Source organism: Triticum dicoccoides, chromosome 6B (genome assembly GCF_002162155.2).
Source record: "Triticum dicoccoides isolate Atlit2015 ecotype Zavitan chromosome 6B, WEW_v2.0, whole genome shotgun sequence".
NCBI classification, from domain to species: Eukaryota; Viridiplantae; Streptophyta; class Magnoliopsida; order Poales; family Poaceae; genus Triticum; species Triticum dicoccoides.
Window position 1 is genome coordinate 20,451,265 of NC_041391.1, and position 12,130 is coordinate 20,463,394.

The 12,130-nt window shown below is 49.3% G+C and overlaps 1 protein-coding gene across 1 annotated transcript; it reads right to left on the bottom strand.

Annotated features, from left to right (window-relative positions):
- Positions 1-4,692: 4,692 nt before the first annotated feature.
- Positions 4,693-9,189, bottom strand: LOC119321898 (sucrose:sucrose 1-fructosyltransferase-like). Its single transcript, XM_037595414.1, has 3 exons — positions 8,661-9,189; positions 7,693-8,576; positions 4,693-5,495 (listed from the first exon to the last, which is right to left on the bottom strand). Exons 1-3 carry the CDS (start codon positions 9,097-9,099, stop codon positions 4,797-4,799), a joined length of 2,022 nt encoding a protein of 673 aa, XP_037451311.1. The 5' UTR covers positions 9,100-9,189; the 3' UTR covers positions 4,693-4,796.
- Positions 9,190-12,130: the final 2,941 nt, after the last annotated feature.

The following is a 12,130-nucleotide window of genomic DNA, read 5'->3' on the forward strand; positions in this document are numbered from 1 at the left end:
AGGTTGCGAGCCCGACTAATTTCCCAAGTGATGATGGCAAGTCCGAGAGACACATGGCGACAATCGGCACTACTAGCAATGATTCAGCAATGAAGTTGGCCATATTAATAATCCACTTAGTTTTTTAATTGACCAATCCACTTAGTTGACCCTATTGTAATACCGCCACATATAATCGCGACTCCTTTAACTCGATGTTTACCGCACCCCACTTATTACCTGATACTACTACATGGTTGTTTGTGTAGAGTGTATTTTTTTGTGCTCCTCCTTATTCAGCTCAAACATGGAAATACATTCTTAGACAGACAAAAAACTTGAGAAAGTAGATTCCATGGAATGAAAAAGCAGGCCCCACAAATAATTCAGCAAACCAAAACCGATGGCGTTTTTGTTGGACTCTCTTGCACCATCAGCATGGGCAACCACCTACCTTACTCTCCTATGACCTTTCTTATATGTATCACCAAACCAAGCCACACAAGATGGGTCAGGGATGGATAGATGTGTGGCTAGGTTAAGCTTGCTAGCAATGCCTGGTGGTGGTGGCACTGGCAGGTCCCATTTGGGTCACACTTTGTTGGATGTGGATTTGTAACCAACATGACGTTGAATCCTCCTCGTGTACTCCTGTCGCCTTGGGCAGCAATTCATGGCCTCTTGTACACGTTGCCATGGATGCGGTGCACGCCGCATGCACCGCTCGCATGGAGTGTTGGGTACTCTAGTGACAATCAGCGAGGTGCTGACTCACCATTGCCGGTGGAAAAATAGAGGGACAGATCCATCTAGACGTACCTACCGGAGCCAATCGGTAGCAGCTAGCTAGCCAGGACAAGCAACAATTTCTGTACGGTGTACAGTCGGTAGTAGTGGGGCTAGTTACTGGTCCTCTAGTGGCTTCAGCTCCACATAATCACAAGCAAACAAACATGAACGGATGGCAGATCAAATGACCAATCCATCATGGATAAGAAAAACTAGGACGTAGTACTCCAGGGAGCTGGCTTTGCATGCACACTGTTCTAGCTACGCTAATTAAGCTTGAAGGGTCTTGCTCTTCGTGGAACCAACCGAACGAGAAATAAGTATAGTTGCAGATTCGACATCATTGCTAGTACAATAAGACTAGCCACAGTGGGAGTAACGCCAGCAGTAACATCGAGTCCAACTCAGCAAATTTGTTTATGTGACAATGAGCTAATGAGAAGAGATATACTTTGAGTAACTTAGCTAGTTACTGTAACATCACATGTCCCAATGCAATATGAGTCTATAACCTAATAAATGAGGCTTTGCATGACACCACACTTATGTTACTACCCACTATGAAGGTAGTAACATAGTCTAGGGATATGTGTATGTTACTCTCCACTGTGGCTAGTCTAATGCAGGTCCATGTGTCGAACAGAACTGGTCCCAACTAGACTGTACTACCTCTGTAAAGAAATATAGGAGCGTTTAGATCACTACTTAGAATCTAAGAGGGAGTACAAATTAAGCTAATGCTAATCAAGAGGTCAATCATCTAAGTTTCTTACGATAGAATCAAACTCGGCTCATGGCTGCGGACCTCACCGAGGTTCAACTCGATCCATTAGGCTGATCGACGATCGTAGTGGGGAGTATGATAACTTAGTGTCATGCATATGATACTTGGGTACGATACTACATCTGTAGTGCATAGTAATATAAATTAGTACCATAGGTGATCGGTTTTATTGCCATGCATGACACATAGTAGTATAGAATTTAATATGATACGATATCATAATATGACACTTAACACTCTTTTCTCCATTTAATTCTACACCACCTCATCAAAATTGCCTAGTTGGCATGCATGATACTAGCTATGATACTCCCATTACGACCATTCTTAATTCTGTTGGCTGGTGATTTCTACCACGTCAGCAATCCCTTTTTAACTCTTACTACTAACCATGTGACGAGGCAGGGTGTAACAGGTGGCCATAATTGATGGCAGCTAGTCATTGTAATAACTTGCTAGCTTGGCATGCATGAAGCTCTAACAACCAACAACAAAATCAACATCACAGTCAATAAGTATTCAACAACTAGCAATAATGGATATAGGAAGAGAGACCGGGGCCTACACGACGCACAAAGAGGGGTCTAGTTTGCATGTGTGTGTGTGAAGGAGTGTCGTTGTCCAAGCTACAATGTCTTTCTCCATCCAGCGCTATGGTTCCGCGAAGATTCATCGGCATCAGGCAGCTACAATAATGCAGGTGAAGGTAGGGACCATGAATCTATGACCAGACTCGATTTTAATCATGAAAATTCTCTCACCCATCCTTGGAATCCAAACTTCTGGCTGTGCTTCTCCATATGGTCCATGCCATGTCAATCGTCTTTTCTTTTTTGCGGTGGGAACACCAACATTGTGTGCTTGCGCAACATGACATGTGGCAACAGTCAGTACAAATAGCAATGATTTGGAAGTCATGTGATGAAGCTATCGGCCATAGTTACCTATGGCTACAACGATGTCGGCCACAAAAATGAACACATGGGCACATTGTAACCTTCAAGTTCCGAGCATGACGCTGACAATGCGGCGTGTAAAAAGTGGCAGAGTATTATCGCGGGCGATAATAATCTCCAATAACTGATATGGCACCTTCAAGACATTCAAGCTATCCACCACTCGAATGGTTGACATAGCCAACTCTACTGGCTGGTGGCCACCATAGCTTTTGACTGCACCCATGCTCATTTTCTGATGTTGCCCACTTACCCTCCACATATCAACGCATATTGATGATTGGATCAATATGTATGCGGTGTGCGTTTAGCAAGATAACTCAAGAAGGTGAAGAATAAACTATGCAGCACACTTCACATGCGCACATGGGTGTGTGTGGTTGTTACCGTGTTGAATCTCGGGTTGTATCCATTTGTCTTCGTCGATGACAATCTCCTTGGACCATACTTGCAAGCAACCAATGCAAGCTGCAATAATGCATTGTTCGGCATAGCAATGATTCAGTTTTGTTTGTGGACAACAATAGCAAGGCAGGAACCACACAAACCGGTTGTGCTCACGTGTCTTTTTTGTTTTTTGCTGATTAATTAGATTGCACAAATTTCTTACTTTTGATAAACTAAAATGTACTCCCTCCGTCCGGAAATACTTGTCGGGAAAATGGATGAATCTAGACGTATTTTAATTATAGATACATCCAATTTTATCCATTTATTCGACAAGTATTTTAGGACGGAGGGAGTAGTAGATACTACAAAGGTTTGCATGTGAACTACTAGTTATATACCCCCTGTCAAAAGGCAACAAAATAAGAACTACCTATCAGTCAAACTAAACCCATTGCGAATATTGATTTCGCAATGATTTGTCTAGAAGAATTACTTAGCATTAGGCGCTACATTATTTTTCCTTTCTAGAACGGTGAGCACACAAGAATAAAGAGCGAATCCGATGGTTCTCTCGACAGCAACCAAACATGCATGCATCAAGGCAAGAAGAAACCCCTGGTGCATGTTAGTATTGGCAGAGGCCACTAATTCCGGCCGTCAGGTGAGTGGTGGAGAAGATCCAGAATCTTATCATCAGCATCCTTGGTGGCCTCACAGTCTGATTTGTAGTCCACATGCCATTGCCAGCTCAAATCTTCCACTCCAATCTTCCATTGTCTATCCATCTAATATAATCAAGATCCCTGGGGTTGGGCTTGGTATCATTGACACTTGTCCATGAGTGTATGTAGTACCTCCCCTCCAATAATTCTCATTTGTTTACACAATAATTCCCGCTTGTTTGTTTACCTAATAATTCCCGTGAGGGTATGCAGGAGATGTGTTTGTATGTGACAAGTTGTTCACCGAATCACCGATAGTGCACTTTTTAAACTATAATTAATATACGAGCTGACCTTGTGCCTAACCTTGAGTGCAAAAGCAATCATGTACAGATTGGGAGTCGTTCGTCGCATGAAACAACAAGACCAGATGCACGCAAAACCTTTTCTAATGAATTCTGAATAGTGTTGACCACAAGTCCACCAACATTGTTATTCAAAATACAGAACAAAGACAACGATGACATAAGTACTACTCCCTCTGATGCAAAGTAAGTGTCGCAGTTTTGAACTAACGTTTATATTGGAGGGAGTACAAGAAAATATGAACAAAAAATCTACTCAAAATTAGAAATAGTGAACATTTTTCTTTGATGTCAGAAATATAAGCGCATACCACATGTGAGTCCTCCAGGTGAGTCCGGATCAAGGATTTTACTCTCGATAATTTCATTAACCAAACCAGTCACCAGTTTTTCCGGTCCACCCCAAGAAACTATATTACCATTTCAATTTTTTGTTGAAATTTTGAATTTGAACGCAAAACCTTGAACAAATAAAGCAAGGACGGTCGTATTGGCTGAACTGTGTTGTGGCCGTGGTGGTAATCAGCAGTGTAGGTGTCATGAAGGTCCTGAGATCGAAAATCTCCAACTCGGATGTGGTTGTTCCTCGCTGTAACACCATGGTAGGATGTTTTTTCCTCCATTAATCAGGCATAAATATACTTATTGTTTTCTTAAAACAATTTGAATTCAAAATTTGTTTAAAGTTATCTTGGTGGTCATTGGTAGAAAACTGAAATGAGAAAAAAAAAAGACCTGGTGGAGATCGATCAGATAACGCAGAGAAGTTGCAACGAAGAAATGAGACGACCTTCCTTGGTCTAAAAACAGTACATACAATGTGCTATCTATCATATTTTTACTAAACAAAAATAATATTTGCATTTTCTTTTTACAGTGAGGTCATGTAGGCCTGATTGTAGGAGGAGTCCATCTCGTGGACGACGAGCCTCGTGACGTTGACCCGGGCGCTGGTGGCGTTGTTGAAGAGGTAGACCCCAGCGTTGGCATAGATGGCCTCCGTTGGGTACACCCGTGACGTCGCCGTCAACCTCCCGCCCATTGCAAAGCTCTCAACAATGGAATGGTCCACTAGCACCCTCACTGAAAACTCCTCGCCATCGAGCACGGGGACAATATTGCCTACGACCCTCTTGACAATATCGTTGGCATGAGATGAGCGCGTCTCGTCGTGGCAAAAGTGTGTGCGCAAGCCACCGTCGAGGCCTCTGGCGACGTAGAAGTACACGCCGGTCCGCTCCATGTCGCCACTGTGGTGCCTAGCATCAGCAAGCACAAGGAGGCCGAAGGGACCGAGTGTGCCCCGTCCAGTCGTGCCACCGCTGGTGCTGCAGTTGTAGCCAACATCCGCCTCCTTGGCAGCGGCAACGTCGAGCGGGTCAAGACGAAATGAGGCCTCGATGTCGAGCTGGGTGGCACGGTGAAGGCTGAGTGGGAATACAGAACCATGCTCGACGGTAACGCCTCCAAGGTTGGTGGAGTTGGTCCGGAGCGTCTCCACCTCCTCCACCGGCCACTGCAGAAGGTTGCTCCCTGTCTTGGTGTCCAGCACCACCGTGCGAGGGATCGACTGCAACAGTAACAACAGAAAACATTAGCAACTTGCACTAATTATCTTTTGAGAACCCTTTTGGTTCCAATCATTGTGACATCGTATATAGAAGTAGTTAACTGACAAGATATCCTTTTTCTTGTCTAATCCTAGTTTGGTGCAGACGAGACCACATGGTGGTGCATGATTGATTCATGGTTATGAGTTTTGCTTGTAGGACACACACAACTAGCTAGTTGCATTGGTTTATATTGTACTACTGCATTATATCCAAATAAAAGGCATTAGCAACTGTCACAATTGAACTTCTTCATCATCCATGTCAGTTCCTTCTAGCAACTGCCACCATTCTATCATTGCTTGCTTTTCCTTTTAGAACCCAGGTATCATCACTATGACAGCAAAAGAGAGGGAATACTAGGTAACTCAAGACAAAGAGATCACTCTTCTTGTCTAATCCCAGTTTGGCTCGTGCTAACAGAAATTCTCTATGCTTACTATATCAAGTTAGGTGGTTCTTGGCATGCCACTAGGCCACATGGCATTGTGCATTCAAAGTATCTCAACAGTAGCTGGAACTCTTTGCAAGCTGCTATCTATCTATAATTCCTGCCAAGTTGACAACGAGATGACAGCAACATCTCGTAGGGGAAAATAGGTAGGGGAGATAGAAAAAAACCGCCCGCGTCGCTCCTCACGGGCGGCACGGGCGGAAACTAATCTCCGCCGCCGGCGCTTCCTTCTTGGCGTCTCCCCCTCGCCGCCGCTGGCTTACGTCGCCGGGCAAAGCCTGCCGGCGGCCAGCGGCGGCGGGATCTTCCTCTCGCGGCCTTGGTAATGGACGTGCGGCCTCCGTTGCGGTGGCCGGTGCAGCGGTCACGGCGCCTCTGATCGACAACCACTCCTGGAGCTGCTCGTCTTGCCGGCGCGTGGGAGGCGAGGACCTGGTGGTGGGATCTCATGGTGGCCGTGATCCGTCGGCCGGCCGCCAGATCTGGATCGACCTGCGCTAGCTTCATTTCCTTCACCTTATCCCACTCGATCTGGGCTTCGGTGTGGCCTTGCTCGCCGGATCCGGGTGGTGGGCAGTGACTGGATGGTGAGGCTCTTTGGATCGGCGGAGACCCTTGGCCGGTGACGGCGGCCACAACGATGACGACGCTGCGGCGCCGATCCACTCCTTGCAGTCTTCGTTGAGATCCCAGCAGGGATGGCGGTGGCCCGTGCACGAGAGATGGAGGTCTTCGATCAGATCTGGGTGAAAACCTGCTTTTGTCTATGGCCAAGGCTGGCAACGGCGACGCTGTCTGCGTCGTTTCCTTTCTGAAGGCATCGCCGTGGAGAAGTTCAAGGCCACTCTCTACTATCTCCGGGGGAAACCCTAGATCAGTAGATCGAATGACGACGGCTCTATGGTGTCGTTTCCCCCTTGGAGGCATCATTCTTGGAGATGCACACGGGCTCGTGGGACCGGAGGACGGCGTCTTTGGTGGAGCGGTGCTTCATCTTCCACATTGATGGTGGCGGTTCTCGATGGTGTGGCGCTGTGGAGACTCGGTGTCTGATGCGCGGAGATGGACTTGCGCAAGAGGAGGAAGCTGTCTGGCGTCATGGTGGCGTTGATGGCAGAGAGGCCTGGCAAGGTTGGTGCAGCAACTATGCTCTGAAGATGGACCGAGGGATGATGGAGGTGACGGCCCTTGGAGCGTGCGGTGCTCACTGGGAGTGTGCCAGACCGGTGTGGGACCCAATCCAGGTAGTGGCTTGGATGGGACACCCGGCTTTACATGTTAGGCTTTGGTGCGATGTCTGTTTGGTATTAGGCCCGGACATTCGGCACGCCTTCATCAAGGGGATAGGAGTAGCAACGGTGCTGCCAAGATGGTGGTTTTAGGCTTATTGATGTATCACCTAGTATGGTTTCTGTGAATAATTAATAATATGGCTGCATGCATCGTCCAGATGCAGAGGCCGGGGGTACATCCTCCTTTTCTAAAAAAGAAAAGAAAATCTCGTTAGCTGCTATCTATCTATCTATAATTCCTGCCAAGTTGCTCCTGTTATTATTTGCCTGCCGACGTGTCTGAAACCCAACAAAAAGTGCATGCAACACTCCTAACCATTCAAGTTTATGCTAACAAAGATAGTGTACAAAGAATCAATCAATGGAGGTGTTAATCAATCACTTAAAGAAGACGATGAAAATGTCAAGTACCTGGAGGGAGGCCCATCCCTTGGCGACGTCAGCATGCTCGGAGTCGGTCTCACCGACCCACCCCCACAGCACGCGTCGCTTCTTTGATGGATCGTAGAATGTCTTGGACGCGTAGAACTTTCCCCAATCGTACCTCAACCCAATGCCGACATCGGCATCGGAGTCCAGCGGCGTCCATGTGTTCTTCGCCGCGTCGTACCTTCCCAGCGCGTAGTAGTCATGTCGGTCATCATCGGAGCTCTCCTTCATAACGTGCAAAACATCACCGCCGCCGTTGTTGGACGCCGCAGCCACTGCCTCCGTCATGTCGATGCCCCTCAGGCCGCCGACCGGGTACAAATCGATGCACTCCCACATGCCAGTCCCTGGCACACGGTGAAGCAGGCCAGGGACAAGCTCGTAGTCGATGAAATCCTTCGTCTTGTAGGTCATAACCATACCGGCATGGTGGTCATCCTTGGAGCCGATGACGAGCCGCCACGTGTCGTCGGAACCGTCAAACCACGCAGTGGTTGGGTCCCTGAAGTCCTTCTCCCCGACGCCCGGTGGCGGGTACATCACCGGGTTGTTCTCATACTTGGTCCAGTTGATGAGCAAAGGGTCGGAGGGGTCGGTGGGGAAAGCCAGGCATTGGACCTGGACCGATGCGTTGGTGGAGCCGGTGTAGAGCATCACGATGCGGCCGTCGGGGAGGACGGTGGCGGAACCCGACCAGACGCCATTGATGTCGTACCATTGGTCAGGGGACATTGCCACGGGGAGGTGGCGCCACCGGAGAAGGTCGCGGGAGGCGGCGTGACCCCAGGCGATCTTGTTGCCCCAGATGGCGCCGTCCGGGTTGTACTGGTAAAAGAGGTGGTACCACCCCTTGTAGTACACGGGACCTGCACTTGCATTTTGCATCAAAGAATGAGTTTTGCATCAACAAGATTACTGCAACAAGTATCCATGGAAGAAATGTTACGTACCGTTGGGGTCGTTCATCCAGTTCTTCTCGGGCTGGAAGTGAAAGCCTGTGCGCTGCCACTGGAGCATGGCATTGCTCCACGGGAACGCGTTGCCGCTGGCATCCGCGCCCAGCATGCCGCCGTGCGCGGCGGCGCCAGACGTCTTCTCCGAGACGCCAGACTCAGGCCCCCGGCTGCTGGTGCTCATCATCGCCGCGTCGACCGTCGTCTGGTCGCCAGACATGACGACGATGCCATCGGCGGGAAGCTGGCCGGCTAGCCTGACGCCGGCGAGCGCGGCAACCATAAGGAGCACGGCTGCGGTCACCAGCATCAGCGCAGCACAGAGCGGGCCTGCAGTCCGGCGCGCGCGCCCCACCATGGTGGCGGCCTCGGCGTCCTCCGGCAGCGGCGCGTAGGAGCACGGCAGGGGCGCTGAGCCGCCGTCTCTGGCCTCCATTGGCGTAGAATCGAGTGATTAGTGGAAGTGATTGCTCAATTAGCAAGAAGCTCCACTGCTAATCTTAGCAAAAGAGGAAGAGAACGTGTGTATCTGCCGAGGAGCTTCTCCTTCCCATTTTATAGTCTCCATGCCACCCGTTAGCGGCCTACCTGGCGCGGCCTCATTGGCCGCTGGCGGCGCCGCCATGGGCCCGGAGTGTCAGTGCTAATCATCAACTGTCCAGGCCATGTTATCCAGCTCGAGCCTTGTCCCACTCACTCATTGTTCCTAGAAACTCTACTGGCAGTACTACTACTAGCTAGTGGCTCAGGCTGGATCATTATATTCTTTACGTACGTTGTTTGCGTTCAGATCCTTCCATGATCGGGTTGGATTACAGATTCCGTTGAGAGAGCGAACCGTACCGAAACCGCTGCTCATGGGGTTCATCGATCATGGGGCCCCAGCTAACTTAGCTTAATTAGCTTAGAGCATCACCAACTTGATCCCCAAAAACGGACACACCTTGCCAGTGAATTGGTCCAGACCAGTTTGCGTAAATTGATGCGGGAGCCGGCCATTCTCATCTAAGATAACGGGATGTTCAACATAAATTTTGAATCGAGACAGCTAAATCGTAGTTGACTGAGACCTAGTCTCAGTCGATGCTATATTCGTGTGATCTTAGTGAAGATCCATGCAAAAAAAATTACATGTTATGTCACTAGACTTAGACTTGAGATCTAGCCACGCCCTTTTTGAATTCATTGATTCCAAATTCAAGGATACTCGAGTGAGAATCGACATATGTCGTCTCACACATACTACCCTTTAATGTCATCTAACAATGTATAGGCGTGAATGACCTGCTCGCTTCTGTAGTACATCACGGCAGCGCGTGTTGGTTGTACAACATGTAGAGCAACACTGAGTAATGAATGAATTAAGAAATACTCCCTCCATCCGGAGATACTTGTCGGAGAAATGATATTTTTGGACGGAGAGAGTATGTACAGCAAGAAGAAGCGATACGTCGGAACAGGAGCATGCGGATGCAAATTAAGAGATGGCAGGGGTAGAGTGACAGAGAAGTGGATTGGAGAGGGATTTGAGTGGGTCGAAGCGGTTAGAGTTCTACATGGCCAGGGTCTGGACTCCTCTAACCCTCCCCGTGTTTGTCCCAAATTTACGAGAAAACAAACGTCTAGACCAGTCCGCGGACTGACGGGTACCATGTTAGATGGTAAAATGAGTCCGAACTGTTCAGTCCGGAGTCCGGACGCTTACCGGCGGTTTTGGGTTCGGTGTTGGAGAAGGCCTTGCGCTTCTCTAGTTCTAGTTTACTCTTTGGGTTGCCTACACGGCCTCTTCCATAAACGAAAGCCTGCTTTGCTCCATCACCAAAACCAACGGCAAACCATTGAAGATGGATGGCCACGACCTTCAATCAATGAATGGCCAACAGCTAATGAATGGCTTCTCCTACGTTTCTGGTGCACGCCACATGACATCCATGTCGTGCTGACTCACCCTTGTCGGGAAGGGATTATGAGGCTGTGCCAGAGCCGGTCAGCAGCCAGTTCGGCATCAAGTTCTAGAGAGATCGATCAGTACGTAGCAACTACTCCTGCTGGTTCTGATGCTGCTGCATGATGCTACTGTCGTGGATCTAAGTCTGACAGTAGAGTGGGGGGTAGGTATAGAGAGGTGAGGTCCTAGCTATGGAGAGGTTGTAAACACAAGAGATGTACGAGTTCAGGCCCTTCTCGGAGGAAGTAAAAGCCCTATGTCTCGGAGCCCGGAGGCGGTCGAGTGGATTACGTGTATATGAATTACAGGGTGCCGAACCCTTCTACCTGTGGAGGGGGTGGCTTATAAAGAGTGCGCCAGGACCCCAGCCAGCCCACGTAGGAGAGGGTTTAAGGTGCATTAAGTCCGGGGCGTTACTGGTAACGCCCCACATAAAGTGTCTTTACTATCATAAAGTCTACTTAATTACAGACCGTTGCAGTGCAGAGTGTCTCTTGACCTTCTGGTGGTCGAGTGAGTCTTCGTGGTCGAGTCCTTCAAGTCAGTCGAGTGAGTCCCTCGTAGGTCGACTGGAAGGTGATCTCTTCTAAGGGTGTCCTTGGGCAGGGTACTTAGATCAGGTCTGTGACCCTACCCTAGGTACATGACTCCATCATTAGCCCCCGAATGGATTGAGGCTTGAGTGATGAAGGAGTTGATGCTGTTTCTGATTAGTCTTCGCATACTGGTCGTGCGTTGTTTTGAACCAAAAAATCTCTTTGTTGATAGTGAGCAACTTTTCTTCAATCGACTCGATCAATTCTTTTCCTTTGTCGAGTGATCTTTTGGACTTCGCCGATTTCCGAGCGACGGATCGCAGGAAATTCCGCGTCTGGCAGACCGATCTGCCGTTCGCGGATTCCACGGGATGTGAAATTTGAGGAAGCGCGCGAAGAGGGGCGGACCGCGACGCTCGGATGGGACAGGGCATAGACGCCTCGATCCCCGCTCCGCTTTTTCCGCCACGTATCACGTCCGCGCAACTGTTTCAGGATATGATTAGATCGACCGGGCCCACCTGTCATCCACTCGGAAGGGATCTTATAAATGCGCCCGATGAGGGTTTTTTGAGCAGTGCCTCAGCATTCTCTCTCTGCTCCCTTCGTCTCCGCCCAACGCGCTCGCTCTCGCCTCCGCACAACTTCTCCTCGCGCGTCTCGCCGGCAGCCATGGTCAAGGAGAAGACGGCGGCGCTGGAACGCGCGAAGAAGGCGTCGGCGACGGAGAAGGCGAAGGGGAGATCCACCAGTCGTGGCGGGTCTTCGTCTAGATCTCGCCTGCCGAAAGGCTGGGTCCAGGGAGATTGGATCCAATCGACCATCACGGAGAAGGATCTGCTCGACATGGCCAACGAGGGCCTGATCCCCCATGGAGCTGCAAGGCTTCCGGGGAAAGAGTGGCAGCCCCAGCCGGAAGAGGGTGAGTGCGTGCTTCTGGCTACCCATGTCGACCGCGGATTTTCTTTGCCGCCGAGCGTTTT

Excerpts from the sequence above, each read along its gene's own strand:
- LOC119321898 (XM_037595414.1), bottom strand. The coding sequence starts at position 9,099 with ATGGAGGCCAGAGACGGCGGCTCAGCGCCCCTGCCGTGCTCCTACGCG. Across the intron at positions 8,577-8,660 it reads CTGGATGAACGACCCCAACG|GTCCCGTGTACTACAAGGGG; the intron begins GTACGTAACATT and ends ATGCAAGTGCAG. Across the intron at positions 5,496-7,692 it reads AGGGATGGGCCTCCCTCCAG|TCGATCCCTCGCACGGTGGT; the intron begins GTACTTGACATT and ends TTACTGTTGCAG.